Consider the following 19,696-nt stretch of genomic DNA (forward strand, 5'->3'; position numbering starts at 1 on the left):
AATATGTCGAGGAACCAACTGGAGGGCTGGCCATCCTAGACTGGGTGATGTGTAATGAGAAAGGACTAATCAGCAATCTTGTTGTGCGAGGCCCCTTGGGGAAGAGCAACCATAATATGGTAGAATTCTTTATTAAGACACAGTTAATTCAGAGACTAGGATCCTGAACTTAAGAAACTTCGATGGTATAAGACGTGAATTGGCTAGAATAGACTGGCGAGTGATACTTAAAAGGGTTGACGGTGGATATGCAATGGCAAACATTTAAAGATCACGTGGATGAACTTCAACAATTGTACACCCCTGTCTGGAGTAAAAATAAAACGGGGAAGGTGGCTCAACCCATGGCTAACAAGGGAAATTAAGGATAGTGTTAAATCCAAGGAAGAGGCATATAAATTGGCCAGAAAAAGCAGCAAACCTGAGGACTGGGAGAAATTTAGAATTCAGCAGAGGAGGACAAAGGGTTTAATTAGAGGGGGAAAATAGAGTATGAGAGGAAGCTTGCTGGGAACATAAAAACTGACTGCAAACGCTTCCACAGATATGTGAAGAGAAAAAGATTAGTGAAGACAAACGTAGATCCTTTGCAGTCAGATTCAGGTGAATTTATAATGGGGAACAAAGAAATGGCAAACCAGTTGAACAAATACTTTGGTTCTGTCTTCACGAAGGAAGACACAATTAACCTTCCGGAAATACTAGGGGACCGAGGGTCTAGTGAGAAGGAGGAACTGAAGGAAATCCTTATTAGGCGGGAAACTGTGTTAGGGAAATTGATGGGATTGAAGGACAATAAATCCCCAGGGCCTGATAGTCTGCATCCCAGAGTACTTAAGGAAGTGGCCCTAGAAATAGTGGATGCATTGGTGATCATTTTCCAACAGTCTATCAACTCTGGATCAGTTCCTATGGACTGGAGTGTAGCTAATGTAACACCACTTTTTAAAAAGGGAGGGAGAGAGAAAATGGGTAATTATAGGCCGGTTAGCCTGTCATCAGTAGTGAGGAAAATGTTGGAATCAATTATTAAAGATGAAATAGCAATGCATTTGGAAAGCAGTGACAGGATCGGTCCAAGTCAGCATGGATTTATGAAAGGGAAATCATGCTTGACAAATCTTCGAGAATTTTTTGAGGATGTAACTGGTAGAGTGGACAAGAGAGAACCAGTGGATGTGGTGTATTAGGACTTTCAAAAGGCTTTTGACAAGGTCCCACACAAGAGATTGGTGTGCAAAATTAAAGCACATGGCATTGGGGGTAATGCACTGATGTGGATAGAGAACTGGTTGGCAGACAGGAAGCAGTGAGTCGGGATAAACGGGTCCTTTTCGGAATGGCAGGTAGTGACTAGAGGGGTGCCGCAGGGCTCAGTGCTGGGACCCCAGCTATTTACAATATACATCAATGATTTAGATGAAGGAATTGAGTGTAATATCTCCAAGTTTTCAGATGACACTTAGCTGGGTGGCGGTGTGAGCTGTGAGGAGGATGCTAAGCGGCTGCAGGGTGACTTGGACAGGTTAGGTGAGTGGGCAAATACATGGCAGATGAAGTATAATGTGGATAAATGTGAGGTTATCCATTTTGGTGGTAAAAACACAAAGACAGAATATTATCTGAATGGCAGCAGACTAGGAAAAGGGGAGGTGCAACGAGATCTGGGTGTCATGGTACATCAGTCATTGAAAGTTGGCATGCAGGTACAGCAGGCGGTGAAGAAGGCAAATGGTATGTTGGCCTTCATAGCTAAGGGTTTTGAGTGTAGGAGCAGGGAGATCTTACTGCAGTTGTACAGGGCCTTGGTGAGGCCTCACCTGGAATATTGTGTTCAGTTTTAATCTCCTAATCTGAGGAAGAATGTTCTTGCTATTGAGGGAGTGCAGCGAAAGTTCACCAGACTGATTCCCGGGATGGCAGGATTGACATATGAGGAGAGACTGGATCGACTGGGCCTGTATTCACTGGAGTTTAGAAGGATGAGAGGGGATCTCATAGAAACATATAAAATTCTGACAGGATGCAGGAAGGTTAGATGCAGGAAGAATATTCCCGATGTTGGGGAAGTCCAGAACCAGGGGACACAGTCTAAGGATAAGGGGTAAGCTATTTAGGACTGAGATGAGGAGAAACTTCTTCACTCAGAATTGTTAACCTGTGGAATTCTCTACCACAGAGAGTTGTTGATGCCAGCTCATTGGATATATTAAAGAGCGAGTTAGATATGGCCCTTACCTCTAAAGGGATCAAGGGGTATGGAGAGAAAGCAGGAAAGAGGTACGGAGGTGAATGATCAGCCATGATCTTATTGAATGGTGGTGCAGGCTCGAAGGGCCGAATGGCCTACTCCTGCACCTATTTTCTATGTTTCTATGCTTCTATGCTTGTAAACAAATTCGTAGTCTTTACAATGAAATGTCCCTAATTGTACGATTGCACTGTAAATAAACAAACAGTCTGTTCCCTCTTGTTTTGCACCAGCATGGAGGTTTTGCACTAAATTAAGCAACAGTAAGTCCCACTGAAATGATTTCATTCAAAACTTGCTGGGTGCAGAGCCTTCAACCCAGTGTTAATGAGTGCCACCTTGGTGACAGCATAACGGTGGTGGTCACTTTTCGTGTTAATTTTCTAACCTGCAAAACCACATATCAAATATCAACTGTTGCCTTCAATAAGCATCCAATACATATTGTGAGTTCCTTCATTAAAAAAAAGTGAAATGCCCCAGCTGCACTGTGTAGCTATTATACATGTAAATACATTGAACGTACAACACAGAGCCAGGTTATTCAGCCCAAAAAGTCCATGTCGGTGTTTACCTGCTACACGAGCAAATAGTTCTAATCACATATATTCACCCTATTCTCGTATCCCTTCAACCCTTTTCCCTTCATCCATCTATCCAATCTAATCTTGAATAGACATAGGCCGGAATTTTCTGACCGTCCCCGGTGCAGGGAGGTGCGGGCTGTGGATTGCGGGAAATGCTAAGAAGGAAGCTGCAACAAACAGGTAGGTGCAAACCCCAAGTTGGAGGGGAAGATGGGGGGAGGGGGTTTCAAGCCCGGGGGAGCGGGGTACAATCCCTGACCCCAAGGGTTTGTATGGGGTGATGGGGTGGGCTGATGGTGGGTGAGCTTGGGAGGGGGGGCGGAGGTGGGGGGGGGGGCGGCAGGAGGAAGCAGTGTTGCTCCTACCGGCCCATAAGGATTGCTCCCGAGGCCCGGGATCCCCAGTCGGCTACAACAAGTTAAATCAGAGACTTCAGGGTCTCATTATCATATTTAAAGTGCCAACCCGCTGGCGGGTTGGGTGCCTGACACCATCCCGTCTCCGTTAAACCTGTAAGTGGGTGGGTTGGGGTCGGATTTAGATTTTTAATACTTGAACTTCCCCCACACCCTCAAACCAGCCCGTTCTTTCAGGTTAAAATTCCCCCTATAGTTTCTGCCCCCACCACTAACTCTGGAAGTGAATTCCACAGCCGCACAACTCTCTATGTGAAGAAAGATTTCCTGCCCACTGTTCTAAATATCTTGCATTAAATTTTATATCTAGGGTCCCTCATTCGTGAACCTGAACTACTGGAAAATATGTGCTTCTATATACCCTATTCCATCCTTACATAATTTAAATTATTTCTATTACATCATTCCATAATCTGCATTGTTCTAACAAAAGAACCAACATTTTAGGTTGTGTATTTCCACTGATTTCATGAAAAATATTATCTAATCAAGCCATAGCTGAATGCTAAATAAACCTGCCAAATGGATTTCTACCTGGTCAAAGGATTCTACTTGGCAAATCGTAACTATTCTGAAAAAAATATTTTTCAAATTTAAAAAAAATCTGGAGGCCTATAATAAATGTTCGCAAAAATAAATGTTACGGTATACATAGCCTGCAGTTTCTACATAGACTAGCTAGAGGAACATTGTAACTTCCTTGAACGTTCCAACACCGTCTTGCTTGAATGTTTTGTTTACCTGAATGTATTCTGTCCACAGTCACTATGGCACCCAGAGATAGTATTAAAGAGTTGAATGTGCTGCATGTCCACACTGGGTTCAGGGAGGTATGCCAGATCCTGAGTACAAGTAGCAGAATATGACCTAGAATGAAACCCCAGCTGCTGCAGAGCCTATAAATATGAAATACAATAAATATGTTAGTATCTGTTTACCCTTTGTGGAAATTCATTACGTCTGGTTTACCCAAAGAGTCACTTTTGAGGAACCATTCAGTTGTCAATTAATTATTTTACATTTGGTTTTCAATCATTTCTCCTTTCTACAATTTTACTTCATCAACAAAATATTACCCCACATTGACTCCAGTTTGTCCCTTTTCGTGGCTTTCCTCATCCTTCAGCCAAGAGTGTTTTAGTACGGGCCCATAAGTATTTCCTTATCCAACGTCAACAGTACTCCGATTCAACTGACAGAAGTTATGCTTGACAGAGGAAACACTATGTCCTCTACCTTTCCTTCCCCCACCCCTCATTCCCAAAAAATGGACCGCATCATTCAACACAGAGTCCCAGGTTTGGGGGGGAAGGATGGGGGTGGGGGATTCAAGCGCCTCCCCCCAACCCTGTACCAAGGAGGGTCAGAAAATTCCGGCCTATGTCTATTCAAGATTAGATTGGATGGGTGGATGAAGATAAAAGGGTTGAAGGGATACGAGAACAGGGTGGGTATATGTGATTAGAACTATTTGCTCTTGTGGCATGTAAACACTGACATGGACTTGTTGGGTTGAATAACCTGGATGGAAAGTATCTACAAAGAGAAGCTAAATTCAATCCATATCCTCTGAACAGAATTCCAAGATTTCACTATTGCCACTACAGGGCTACTTGCTAAAGAGACTTTTTGGGTACCCTCAGATTGGAGACATACACATCTGAATGGTTTCCCAAACACCCCTGCTTGAATAAGTGAATGATTTGGATAAATTGTCACATATTTATTAATACAATGCATTATGTAATATTAATACAAGAACACAGCAGGAGTCGGCCATTCAACCCTTTGAGCCAGCTGTGCCATTCAAGAAGATAGGGAATAGTAGCATGGTGGTTATGTTACTGGGCTAGTAATCCAGAGGCCTGTACTAATGATCTGGTGACATGAATTCAAATTACACCATGAAAGCTGGGGAATTTAAATTTAGTTAATTAAATAAATCTGGAATTTTAAAAGCACAGCTCGTATGGTGACCATGAAACTACCAGATTGTCAAAGAAAAAACATTTGGTCACTAATACCCTTTAGAGGAGGAAATCTGCTGTTCTTATCTGGTCAGGCCTACAGGTGACTCCATACGAACAGCAATGTAGTTGACTCTTAACAGCCCTCTAAAAGAGCTGAGCAAGCCAGTCAAGAAGGTGGCTCATCATCACCTTCTCAACGGCAATTAAGGATGGGCAATAAATGCTGGCCTTGCCAGCGACGCCCACATCTCAGGAACGAATAATAAAAAATCATGGCTGTCCTAAATGGCCGACCCCTTATTCTGAGACTGTGACCCCTAGACTCCCCAGGCAGGGAAAACATTCTCCCAATATCTACCCTATCAAGTGTCTCTTCACAGGTACTATAGAGGCCTGGAGGGCAGACCAAGCGCTATGGGGATTCAGCATCTCAGAGTCATCAAGGCACTCCAGATTGGCTGTGAGGCGCTGGCTGTATAGGGCTCTCTTAGCTGGGTCTCTAAGTGCCCCGGCATTAACTTTTTTGTGGAACTGCTTCTGCTGTCCCCTCTTTGGGGCAACGTTAATGTTGATGATGGATCGGATTAGGCGGTGGTCGTTAGCTCCTGTCATGGCGCGGGTGATGCGCACATCCTTGCAATCCCTGGCTCGGACGATGACATAGTCAAGCAGGTGCCAGTGTTTGGAGCGAGGGTGTTGCCACGATGCCTTTTATTTGTCCCTCTGGTGGAACAGGGTGTTGGTGATGAGGAGTTCATGTTCTAGACATTTTGTCAGGAGTAGGGTACCGCTGGAGTTGGCTTTCCCTACCCCCTCTCTGCTAATCACGCCTCCCCAGAGGGCTGTGTCTTTGCCAACCCTGGCATTAAAATCACCCAGGAGGATCAATTTGTCGCCCGTGGGGACGCGGGACAAGGATGTCTCGAGATTGGAATAAAAACCCTCTTTAGCCTCATCCGTTGCATCGAGTGTAGAGGCGTACACACTGATGACTGTGGCACATTGGTTCCGAGATAGGGTGATACGAAGAGTCATGAGGGGTTCGTTGACCCCACAGTGGGAGTCTTTGAGGCGGTTGACCAGCTCATTCTTGACGGCAAAGCCGACTCCATGAAGGCAGCGTTCTGCCTCTGGTTTCCCTTTCCAGAAGAAAGTGTAACCTCCACCATGTTCCTTCAACTGGCATTCCCCTGCCCGCCGGGTTTCGCTTAGGACGGCGATGTCAATGTCAAAACATGCGAGTTCCCGGGCAACGATGGCGGTGCGGCGTTTCGGCCTGTTGCTGTTGGGATTGTCCTTGAGGGTCCTGACGTTCCAGGTCCCAAACTTCATAATGACGAACTGGAAGATGCCTGTGCGTGAGTTCTTTTAACGTGGGGTGGGCGCTGCACACCAGCAACCACATGGGCTTAGCTGAGCAAGGTCTTGGTCCAGTGGCAAGGGGCCCAAGACAACTGGAGACCAGGCACAGCTCTATAACCCTAATTGCCTACGGCGAAGTGTTGGCCGCAAGCTCGGCGCCGGGTAGCGCCATTGATGGTAGATGGCCCGAGGCTTGGTTGGGGGGCAGGCATTAGGAAGGTGACTTCCAAAGTTATTTTAAAAGTTAAAAGTTGATAAGGATTCCCAATTTATTTCAAGAGTTTCTAAGGGCCCAAGTTTCCACACGCGCCTAGAACGGCGCAGTCCCGACCTGGACGCCTGTTTTTCACGCCACAAAGTGAACCTAAAAAAATCCTCGGTATTCTCCACCTACCTGCAGGTCCTCTGGCCCTCGGCGCAGCCAGCACGAGCTGTGGGGGGGCGGAGCCAGGTCCCTCCGCTGAAAACAGTGCCGGGACCTCTGCACATGCGCGCTACAGTAGGCACGCAAGTGCAGTAGCTCCAGGCGCCGAACTGTGTGGGAGGGGCCCAAAGCACGCAGCCCCTAGCCCTGGCTGAATGGCCTCACTGGGGCTGCGTGAATAAGGCTCCTCCCACGGCCAGCTCCTGCTCCCACCCCCGACCAGACCCGACACCCACTCCCCCCCCCCACCCCCGTCCCGCCTCCGGACCAGACCCGACACTCGCTCCCCGCCCCCCCCCCGCCTCCGGACCAGACCCGACACCCGCTCCCCACCCCCCGCCCTGCCTCCGGACCAGACCCGACACCCGCTCCCCCCCCCCCCCCCCCCCTGCCTCCGGACCAGACCCGACACCCGCTCCCCCCCCCCGCCCTGCCTCCGGACCAGACCCGACACCCGCGCCCCACCCACCCCCCCCCGACTGACCCGACCCGCGCTCCTGTTCCCGCTCCCCGACTGACCCGACCCGCGCTCCCGCTCCCTGACCCGCCCCCCCCCCACTGGACCCGCCCCGACTCCCGCTCCCGGACTGGATCCGACCTGACCTCTCTCTCTCTCTCTCTCCCCTCCTTCTCTCTCCCTCCCCCCCTCCCTCTCCCCGACCCAACCCAATGCCACCTACCTGTAAATCTGGTGCTGGGGACGGGCCCTGCCCGAAGTCTCGGGCCGGCCCGTTGAGCCTTCGGTCCCGAAAGGCCTGCCTGAAGCACTTTCACACAGGTAGGAAGATGGTTTATTTAATCTTTTCTTTGCTTATAAATGTTTATTCAGGTTGGATTTATTTGTATAATATTTGTAGAAGTATAAATAAGGATTTATTATAGAATGTAATGACTTCCCCCCCCACCTCGTTCTGGACGCCTAATTTGTAACCTGCGCCTGATTTTTTAAATGTGTAGAACAGGATTTTTCAGTTCTACAAAAATCTTCACTTGCTCCATTCTACTTTAGTTTGGAGTACGTTTTCACTGTGGAAACTTTCAAATCAGGCGTCAGTGGCCGGACACGCCCCCTTTTGAAGAAAAATTTCTGTTCCAAAGTAGAACTGTTCTACCTGACTAGAACTGCAGAAAAAAAAATGTGGAGAATTGTGATTTCTAAGATAGTCCGTTCTCCACCAGTTGCTCCTAAAAATCAGGCGCAAATCATGTGGAAACTTGGGCCCTAAGGGTTGTTAAAAAGTTTTAAAAGTTTCCAAGAGTTGTTAAAAGTCTAAGATGTAAATCAATAATAGATTATAAAAGTTTCCCCAATTTGAAAAGTTTCTAAAAGTTGTTAAACCACCAGGACTGGCTTGATAAAAATGATCAGGAGATCGATGAACTAATAGATCGCAAGCGCAGAACATTTCTGAGCCTCAAGCAACAGCCCAACTCGGGAGCTGCAAAACAACATTACAGACGGCTAAAGGCTCAGGTCCAACAAAAAACTCGGGATCTAAAGAACAGGTGGTGGATGGAGAAAGCACAGGAGATACAACAACTGGTCGACAGCCACGATATGCGAGGATTCTTCGCTGCCGTCAAGGCCACCTACGGTCCAAACTCCCAAGACACCACCCCACTCCTGGCCAAGAACGGGGAAACACTCATCAAGGACACCGAGGCTGTCAGGGCCCGATGGAAGGAGCACTTTGAAGATCTCCTCAACTGAGACTCTGTCTTTGACTCGCGTGTTCTCGATTCCATCCCACAGCATGCTACCCGCCATCAACTCAGTGAAACTCCAATGTTGCACGAGGTAGACAAAGCCATAAAACAGCTTAAGAATAACAAGGCTACGGGTGCGGATGGAATCCCTGCTGAGGCGCTAAAATATGGCGGAGAGGCACTGTTGGTGCGGATACATGACCTCACCTCTCTCATCTGGAGGGAGGAGAGCATGCCGGGAGATCTGAGAGATGCAGTAATTGTGACCATTTTTTTAAAAGGGGGACAAATCCGACTGCGGCAACTACAGGGGAATCTCTCTGCTTTCAGCCACTGGGAAAGTTGTCGCTCGAGTTCTCCTCAATTGTCTTCTCTGTGGCCGAGGAGCTCCTCCTGCAATCACAATGCGGATTTCGTCCCCTACGGGGCACAACAGACATGATCTTTGCAGCGTGCCAGTTGCAGGAAAAATGCAGGGAGCAACGCCAATCCTTGTACATGGCCTTTTTCGATCTTACAGAGGCCTTTGACACTGTCAACCGTGAGGGTCTTTGGAGCGTCCTCCTCTGTTTCGGATGCCCCCAAAAGTTTGGCAACATCCTTCGCCTGCTTCACGATGACATGCAGGCCGTGATCCTTTCCAATGGATCCATTACAGACCCAATCCACGTCCGGACCGAGGTCAAACAGGACTGGTTATTGCTCCACCCCTCTTCTCAATCTTCCTCGCCACCATGCTCCACCTCACAATCAACAAGCTCCCCGCTGGAGTGGAACTAAACTACGAACCAGTGGGAAGCTGTTTAACCTACGCCGCCTCCAGGCCAGGTCGAAGATCACCCCAAACTCTGTCATTGAGCTGCAGTATGCGGACGATGCCTGCATCTGTGCACATTCAGAGGCTGAACTCCAGGATATAGTCAATGTATTCACTGAGGCAAATGAAAGCATGGGCCTTACAATTAACATCTGTAAGACAAAGGTCCTCCACCAGCCTGTCACCGCTGCACAGCGCTGCCCTCCAATCATCAAGATCCATGGTGCGGCCCTGGACAACGTGGACCATTTCCCATATCTCGGGAGCCTCTTATCAACAAAGACAGACACTGATGCGGAGATTCAGCATTGCCTCCAGTGCACCAGTGCGACCTTCGGCTGTCTGAGGAAGAGTGTTTGAAGACCAGGCCCTTAAATCTACCACCAAACTCATGGTCTACAGGGCTGTAGTAATACCTGCCCTCCTGTATGGATCTGAGGCATGGACTATGTATAGAAGGCACCTCAAGTCTCTGGAGATATATCACCAACGATGTCTCCGCAAGATCCTGCAAATCCCCTGAGAGGACAGGCGCACCAACATCAGTGTCCTCGACCAGGCTAACATCCCCAGTATTAAAGCACTGACCGCACTCTATCAGTTTCGATGAGCAGGCCACATATTTCGCATGCCAGATACGAGACTCCCAAAGCAAATGCTTTATGCGGAACTCCTTCATTGTAAACGAGCCAAAGGTGGACAGCGGAAACATTATAAGGACACCCTCAAAGCCTCGCTGGTAAAGTGCGACATCACCACTGACACCTGGGAAACCCTGGCCGCAGACCGCCCGAGGTGGAGAAAGTCCATCCAGGAGGGCGTTGAGCTCTCCGAGTCTCAACTCAAAGAGCATGAAGAGGCCAAGCACAGGCAGCGATGGAGCGTGCGGCAAACCAGCCCCACCGACCCCTTCCCTCGACGAATGTCTGTCCCACCTGTAACAGGGTCTGTGGCTCTCGTATTGGACTGTTCAGCCATCAAAGAACTCACTTTGGGAGTGGAAGCAAGTCCTCCTCGATTCCGAGGGACTGCCTATGATGATGATGATATCAAGCTCCTTAAGACTTTTTTATGTTTAATTTAGCATGAATATTTAACAATACAGCAAAATACTAAGCTTCAGATAAAATATTTTGACTACAGATAGCAAGCTAGCAATCACAAGACCATTATATATTCTTTTGTGTTGTGCCACTGTATTTTTTGCTTAAATTTTACAATTTGTCCACACACAAAAAGGTACAAAAGACACAAATTCATACAATAGACAAAAAAACTAATACCTTTGCTGAGTGCTTCCTGACCACCAAGTGACAGCTTGAACAAGCAGGGCTGAAGATACACCAAGAGCCAGCAACAGCAGCCGGGTTACAGGGTCAGAGGCATGATACGAAGCAATGCTCCCTGCAATACAATTATATATTTGAACAAATAACTTCTTCCTACAGTAGCATATGAAATCTATTAACCTTTTGATTTTTACAATATCAGAAAACTAATCATATTTTTCAGGCAGGGACTGAAGCATCTCATTAATCTCACAGAAGTGTTTTGTTGTAGTTTGAGAGTGTAAATTATGTTGAGTGGTTTTCTCTGCAAACAACACAATTAACCAAAAAATCTTGTTTTATGTGAAAATAGATTTCTTTTAACATGGTCTTTATTTTAAGATCTGAATTGCGCCTTTAGTATATCACCACAGGATCCAATATTGCAAAACACCCGGGCACCTGCATTCCCGAAGTACATTATACAAGGTGCTCTGAAGTGAGTCAACCTTGTAGTTATACTTACAGTGGAACCTTGATTATCTACCATAATGAATGGGGAGCTCCCTGAAGGAGAATGAAAATTAGCAGATAATAAGATCCATTAAATTAACCTACAGTGGATAAAGTACAGAACAAATTATACAACCTAACAATTTCACATATATATCTATATACAAAATGTTGTAAATATATCTATGAGCTCGTATATGTTTTTCAGAGGTGCGACTCTGAAAATATATACAGATACACATATTGATAAAATATTCTCCTTCCGACTAGAAATGCCTGTTGCTATATATTGAACATATATGGTACAGTACTGAACACAACCACCTGCAAGTTCCTCTCCAAGTCACACATCATCCTGACTTGGAATTATATCGCCGTTTCTTCATCGTTGCTGGGTCGAAATCCTGGAACTCCCTACCCAACAGCACTGTGGCAGTATAGAAACATAGAAAATAGGTGCAGGAGTAGGCCATTCGGCCCTTCGAGCCTTCACCACCATTCAATAAGATCAGTATAGACCAGTATAGATGCACCAATGTCAGTGTTCTTGATCAGGCCAACATCCCCAGCATCGAAGCACTGACCACACTCGACCAGCTCTGTTGGGCAGGCCACACTGTCCGCATGCCCGACACAAGACACCTAAAGCAAGCGCTCTACTCGCAACTCCTACACAGCAAGCGAGCCCCAGGTGGGCAGAGGAAACGTTTCAAGGGCACCCTCAAAGCCTCCTTGATAAAGTGCAACATCCCCACCGGCATCTGGGAGTCCCTGGCCCAAGACTACCCTAAGTGGAGGAAGAGCATCTGGGAGGGCGCTGAGCACCTCAAGTCTCATCGCCAAGAGCATGCAGAAAACAAGCGTAGGCAACGGAAGGAGCATGCGGCAAACCAGACTCCCCACCCACCCTTTCCTTCAACGACTATCTGTCCCACCTGTGACAGAGACTGTAATTACCGTATTGGACTGTACAGTCACCTGAGAATTCTCTTTTAGAGTGGAAGTTGGGGTGGTGAGGAGCGGCTGCCGCTATCAGTCATCAACATAGCGCTGATGACGTCATCACAGTGCCGTTTCACCACGGCTCTCCCCTTCACTTAAAGGGGAGAGCCTGCGCGATTTCTAAAGTTTGGTCTACTGGGCCACCAGGGAGGATTTCGGACGGGTCAGCGGCCTGGCACCCAAGAGAGGGTGCCAGACTGGCTGTTGGTTGCCCGGCTGAACCCAGGGGGATGATTGTCGGCCTGACATGGCAATCATCCGACAAAAAAAAAACATGGCGGCAGCTGCAGTGCGTCTTCCTCTTTAATGGGAGCCACACCACCATTGCAGTAGGCCACAGCTTCACTCACTGCACCGTCAGGAAAAAAAGCAGGTTTTGGCCCCGCCCGGCAGAAGGAAAATCTTCACGGCGGAATTTTGCCGTCAGGGGGCAACATCGGCAGTGCACACTGTGATGACGCACTTAGCATGGATCTGCAGCAGCGAAGTGGTGGGGGTGAACGGGTCACCGCCAGGATACTGCAGGAGTGGAATTCTGATAATGGCGGCCATTACACGAAAAGTCGGCTGCCATTGCACTCCGCAGAGTGGCCGGAGATTTTTGGTGTTAAGAGGCCTTAAGTAAAAGGGCAATTTTGGCCCCTTAGATTTTAATGTAGCCAATGAAGGCCCAACCTATGTTTCATGCATTATTACTAATAACCATATTAGAATACTAAGGTGGAACTTGGAGTTTGTTTAACAGAACTGCTTGCGAAGATAATTAAAAGTTAATTAGTATAAAAGACATAGAATAGAAGAAATTTATGGGAGTTAAGGTATCATCTCTATGAATGGCCCAATGTTGTGCCTGATACAAGCACTGGCTAGACCAGGGAGGACAAGACATGATGAGATAAGAGACTATGGGGTCAAAATTGCCCCCGTCATCAAGTCCTGTTAACATCGGAAAGCAGCGACCACCCTGCAGAGTGCAATGCCTGCTGACTTTTCAAGTAATGGCCGTCATTATCAATATTCCGCTCCCGTTAACCTGGCGGTGACCCACTCCCCCACCCCACCTCCCCACCCACTTCTCCGCTGCTGCCGATCCATGTTCAATGTGTCATCACAGTGTGCACCACAAATCTTACCCATCTTAACCCCCCCCCCCACCCCCACCCCTCCCCGCGGCCTGGCCGAAACCCTCCTGGTGACCCAATGGGCCGAACTTTTAAAATGGTGAAGAGGAGAGCCATGGTGACTCAGCACCGTGATGAGGTTGTCGCGGTGGCCACTCCGCAACGCCGCCCCCCCCCCCACTCTCCAACTTCCGCCCCTCAGGTGTTGCCACCACCTCAAGAGCGACTTCCGGATCCAAAAAGACAAAGGGCCCAAGTTTCGAGCCGCGCCTAGAATGGCGTAGTCCCGACCTGGACGCCCGTTTTTCGTGCCACAAAGTGCGCCTGAAAAAAACCTCCAGATTCTCCACCTCCCTGCAGGTCCTCTGGCCCTCGGCGCAGCGCAGCACGAGCTGTAGGGGGCGGAACCACGTCCCTGCGCTGAAAACAGTGCCGGGACTTCTGCACAGGCGCGCTACAGTGGGCACGCAAGTGCAGTAGCTCCAGGCGCCCGAAACTGTGTGGGAGGGTCCGAAGTACGCAGCCCCTAGCCCTGGCCGAATGGCCTCACTGGGGCTGCGTGAATAAGGCTCCTCCCACGGCCAGTTCCTGCTTCCTCCCGACCCGACTCGACTCCCACTTCCCGCCTCCGGACCGGACCCGACACCCGCTTCCAGCCCCCTCCCGGACCGGACCCGGCACCCGCTCCCCCCTCCCCCCGCCCGGACCCGGCACCCGCTCCCCCCTCCCCCGGACCGGACCAGACACATGCTCCCCGCCCCCGGACCGGACCCGACACCCGCTCCCCCTCCCCCCCGGACCCGACACCCGCTCCCCCTCCCGCCCCCGGACTGGATCCGACCTGACCTCCCTCCCCCAAACCTGACCTCACTCTCCCTCCCTTCCTCCCCCCGACCCGAACCGAACCGACCTCCCTCCCACCAGACCCCCGACCCAACCCAACGCCACCTACCTGTAAATCTGGCGCTGGGGACGGGCCCGGCCCGAAGTCTCGGGCCCGGCCCGTTCAGCCTATCCCGCCCCAAATCTCCTTCCCCCCCTCCCCCAATCTCCTTCCCCCCCCCAAAATCTCCTACTCCCCCCTCCTCCCCCTGCTCCCCCCCTCTCTCCCTCTACCCCCCCCCCTCGCTGTCAGAAACACAGACACTGACAGACAGAGAATGAGAGACACACAGACAGACAGAGAGATAGAGACACTGACAGAGACACACTGAGGGGGGCATCCCAGCATGCTGTTGGAGGGCTCCCGGTGCTGCAGTCGGTAAGTAGAAAATGTTTTATTTATTGATTTTTTAAAAAATAAATTATTTCTTATTAATTTTTTTTGATTGATTTATTGGTTGATTTATTGATGTATTTATCATTTCTTATTGATGATGGCTCTTTATTTGTAAAACTGAAATGTTTAATGTTTGTAAACTTCCCTTTAAACACCCCCCCCCCACCCCACCATTCCCTACGCCTGATTTGTAACCTACGCCTGATTTTCTAAAGTGTAGACAAGATTTTTTTGAGCGTACAAAAATCTTCACTTACTCCATTCTAAGTTAGTTTGTAGTAAGTTTTCACTGACGAAACTTTGAAAACAGGCGTAAGTGGCCGGACATGCCCCCTTTTGAAAAAAAAATTCTGTTCCAAAGTGAAACTGTTCTAACTGACTAGAACTGGAGCAAACTAAATGACGAGAATTCCGATTTCTAAGATACTCCGTTGTACACCAGTTGCTCCTAAAAATCAGGAGCAAATCATGTGGAAACTTGGGGCCAAAGAGTGGAATGTTGCTCAAAAGGCGACCTCAACCACCGTGGCGGTAAAAACACACAAAACGGGGTGGGAGCAATTTTGGCCCCTATAGCTTTGGGGCTGGGGACAGGGCTGGATGGGATAAGGGGGTCCAGATGGATGGACTGGCCTCCAAAACGTATAAACAAGAAAAGATGTGTAATGGTTGTGAAGACCCCTCCTTCAGAAAGTGTCTAAATCGGTAAGTTTAGACAAAGAACTCAACGTCCCAATGGGCACCATGTTTTAAGGGGAACTTCTATAGGTTAAGTGGTCTTATCCATTATTCTACCTCAGGCCAACCCCTAAAAAGAGAATAAAAGGAAGAGCTAAAGAACCCTTCGGCAGACCGTGGAGTGAGGAGCTCCCAAGAGTGCATCAGGTGGTTTAACACTCTTCCAAGAGTGGACCCATGCTGAGTCTGACTAACGCTCTTGGGTAGTTCAAGGAGAGAGAGAGAGAGAGAGAGAGGGAGAGACACATGAGACAAGAAGGAGAATGAATAAGAAGAGTTGTTTGCACATGCCAGCCGTCTGTCTGATCGGGTCCATTATTAGCTACTTGTCATGGTCGTATATTTTTGCTGTATAACTAGTGTGTTATAGTTCATCCTAAATTCCGATTCAACATAATATATCCACCATATTGGCTTGACTCAAACCTGGTTATTTGAAAGACTAGAAATAAGCAAATCTCAACAGGGCGCAGAACAAAATCAGCATAATCTAATTTTTAAAAAAAGGCTCACACCTCCCCTTTAACTTGCGAGCAACCGACCACCTGGTTCACATCCCCTGCATAGCTTACATAGTATTACATAGGATATATGGCACAGAAACAGGCCATTTGGCCCAACCAGTCCATGTCGGCGTTTATGCTCCACTCGAGCCTCCTCCTGTCTTTCCTCATCTAAATCTATCCACATAACCCTCTATTCCTTTCTCCCTCATATGCTTGTCTAGCCTCCCCTTAAATGCACCTGTATTATTCACCTCAACCACTCTGAGTAAAGAAGTTTCTTCTGAATTCCCGATTGGATTTCTTGGTGACTTTCTTATATCGATGGCCTCTACTTCTGTTCTTCCCCACAAGTGGAAACATTCTCTCTGTATCCACTCTATCAAAACCTTTCATAATTTTAAATAAGATCATAAGAACACAAGAAATAGGAGCAGGAGTAGGCCATTTGGCTCCTTCTAGCCGGCTCCGCCATTTAATAAGATCATAGCTGATCTGATCATAGACTCAGCTCCACTTCCCTGCCCGCTCCCCATAACCCTTTATTCCCTTATCACTCAAAAATCTGTCTATCTCCACCTTAAATATATTCAATGATTCCACAGCTCTCTGGGGCAGAGAATTCCACAGATTTACAACTCAGAAGAAATTCCCCCTCATCTCAGTTTTAAATGGGTGGCCCCTTATTCTGAGACTATGTCCTCTACTTTTAGTTTCCTCTATGAGTGGATATATCCCCTCTGCATCCACCTTGTCGAGCCCCCTCATTATCTTATATGTTTCGATAAGATCACCTCTCATTCTTCTGAAATCCAATGAGTATAGGCCCAACCTACTCAACCTATCTTCATAAATCAACCCCCTCATCTCCGGAATCAACCTAGTGAACCTTCTCTGAACAGCCTCCAATGCAAGTATATCCTTCCTGAAATACAGAGAACAAAACTGTACGCAGTACGCTAGGTGTGGCCTCATCAATATTCTGTACAGTTGTAGCAGAACTTCTCTGCTTTTATACTCCATCCCCCTTGCAATAAAGCCCAACATTCCATTTGGCAGTAATAATAGAAAAGCAAATTATAATTTGAATGGAGAAAAATTGCAAAGTGCTGCAGTACAGAGTGGACCTGGGGTCCTTGTGTAGGAAACACAAAAAGTTAGTGTAAAGTCCTTACTCTACAGTATGAAACCACGCGAGGCACATTCTGGGGACAAGGTCACTCTCTGTGACCTTAACTCTTTATTTACAAGACTCCAAAGACAATGACCCTGCGTGGGACCTCCCTTTTTATACCTGTGAGATCAGGTAAGGAGTGTCTCCCACAAGTTCACCCTTTGTGGTCAAGGTGTGCATCTAGGTTGAGTGTATACAGTAATACAGTGGTGTTACATTGTGGTTACATACATAACATCACCTCCCCCCCCCCCCCCAAAAAGTCTTATTGGGATCATAGGTTTAGTCTTTCAGGTGGTCTACGCTCCCTCATGGAGCGCCGCAGTTAGGGCTCTGGTTGTTGGACACTGACGTGAGTGTCTGTCACCTGTGGTGATTCGGGCCTGTCCGGGCTGACCGCAGGGACTGTGCATTCTTCTGATTGCTCATTCACTGGTGGTGTTGGGAGCTCCAGCTCATGGTCTTCTTCAGGTTCCTCCGTGTTGATGCTGAACCTTTTTTTTTTTTTACTTGGTCCAGATGCTTACGGCATATCTGACCATTGTTGAGTTTTACCACGATGACCTCTTTGTCAATTACAGTGCACTCAAGCCATTTGGGCCCCATGGCATGATTGAGGACAAATACAGGATCATTTATTTCTATACATCTCCCCCTCGAATTATGGTCATGGTACACGTTTTGTGACTTGTGCTTGCCCTCAACTATGTCGGTAGGACTGGGTGAATGAGGGACAACCAAGTTTTGAGTGTCCGTTTCATTAGTAGCTCTGCGGACGGGACCCCCATGAGCGAGTGCGGTCGGGATCTATAGGCCAGCAGGAGACGCGATTGGCGGCATTGTAGGGAGGGTCCTTGAATCCTCAGCATACCTTGCTTAATGATTTGGGCCGCACGTTCCGCCTGGCCATTGGAGGCCAGCTTGAATGGCACAGTCCTGACGTGGTTGATGCCATTGCCCGACATAAACTCTCGGAATTCGTAGCTTATGAAACATGGGCCATTATCACTAACCAGGATGTCCGGCAAGCCATGGGTTGCAAAGATCGCACGTAAGCTTTCCACAGTGGTGGATGATGTGCATGAATTCAGAATGATGCACTCGATCCATTTTGAGTACGCATCTACCACAATAAGGAACACCTTTCCCATGAATAGGCCCATGTTGTCAACATGAATGCGTGACCATGGCCTGGTGGGTCAGGGCCACCGGCTGAGTGGGGCCTCCCTGGGGGCATTACCCAAGCTGGGCACATATCGCGCACCTGCGAACAGTGTTCCAGGTCTGAATCAATTCCAGGCCACCAAACGCGTGACTGGGCAATGGCCTTCATCAGCACAATGCCTGGGTGCTCGCTGTGGAGTTCCCTGATGAAGGCCTCCCTGCCCTTGTGGGGCATAACTACCCACCTGCCCCATAGTAGGCAGTCGGCTTGGATGGAGAGCTCATCCATCCGCCTGTGGAACGGTCTGACCTCCTCAGGGCATGCTCCGTGTGCGGGCGCCCAATCCCCAGTCAGGACACATTTCTTAATCAGGGATAGGAGGGGATCTCTGTTTGCCCAGATTTTGATCTGGAGGGCTGTGATGGGGGAGCCTGCGCTGTCAAAGGCATCGACAGCCATGACCATCTCAGCGCTTTGCACCGCTGCCCTCTCAGTGGTGGCCAGTGGAAGCCTGCTGAGCGCATCAGCGCAATTTTCAGTGCTGGGCCGGTGCCGGATGGAGTAGTCATAAGCAGCCAGCGTGAGAGCCCATCGCTGTATGCGAGCTGATGTGTTGGCATTGATAGCCTTGCTGTCTGACAACAGGGATGTTAATGGCTTGTGGTCCGTCTCTAATTCAAACTTCCTACCAAAGAGGTACTGATGCATTTTTTTTTACACCATAGACACATGCAAGCGCTTCCTTCTCGACCATCCCATATCCGCGTTCTGCTTGAGAGCGCGACCTGGAGGCATAAGCCAGAGGTTGTAGTTGACCCTCAGCATTGACCTGCTGCAACACGCACCCAACCCCATAGGACGATGCATCACATGTCAGAACTAATTTTTTTTTTTTTTAACGGGGTCGTACAGGGTCAACAACTTGTTTGAACAAAGTAGGTTTCGTGCCCGATCAAAAGCCCGTTCCTGACAGTGCCCCCAAAACCAATCGCAACCCTTACGCAGGAACACGTATAGCGGCTCCAACAACGTGCTCCAGTTCGGCAGAAAGTTCCCGAAATCGTCCAACAGTCCCAGGAATGAACGCAACTCCGATATGTTGCAAGGTCTGGGTGCTCGTCGAATCGCCTCTGTTTTGGATTCGGTGGGCCGAATCCCATTGGCAGCAATCCTCCTGCCCAGAAACTCAACCTCAGGAGCTAAGATCACATATTTAGACTTCTTGAGTCGCAGGCCTACCCGTCCAGTCGGCGTAGCACCTCCTCCAGCTTGTGGAGGTGTTCCTCGGTGTCTTGACCCGTGATGAGGATGTCGTCCTGGAATATTCAGTATAAAAGCAGAGAAGTCCTGCTACAACTGTACAGGGTATTGGTGAGGCCACATCAGTTGGTCTCCATAT

General features: G+C 48.5%; 1 protein-coding gene across 2 annotated transcripts in view; it reads right to left on the reverse strand.

The window, feature by feature from the left end:
• The window catches only part of LOC139241781 (PGAP2-interacting protein-like), a 244,748-nt gene that overhangs the window by 166,289 nt on the left and 58,763 nt on the right, over positions 1 to 19,696 (reverse strand). For both annotated transcript variants that reach the window (XM_070870083.1, XM_070870084.1), the window contains 2 exons: positions 10,818 to 10,938; positions 3,996 to 4,150 (listed from right to left, as the gene is read on the reverse strand). In XM_070870083.1, coding sequence (XP_070726184.1) covers positions 3,996 to 4,150; positions 10,818 to 10,938 — 276 coding nt within the window. The remainder of the gene's footprint in view (positions 1 to 3,995; positions 4,151 to 10,817; positions 10,939 to 19,696) is intronic.

Source organism: Pristiophorus japonicus, chromosome 2 (assembly GCF_044704955.1).
Source record: "Pristiophorus japonicus isolate sPriJap1 chromosome 2, sPriJap1.hap1, whole genome shotgun sequence".
NCBI classification, from domain to species: Eukaryota; Metazoa; Chordata; class Chondrichthyes; family Pristiophoridae; genus Pristiophorus; species Pristiophorus japonicus.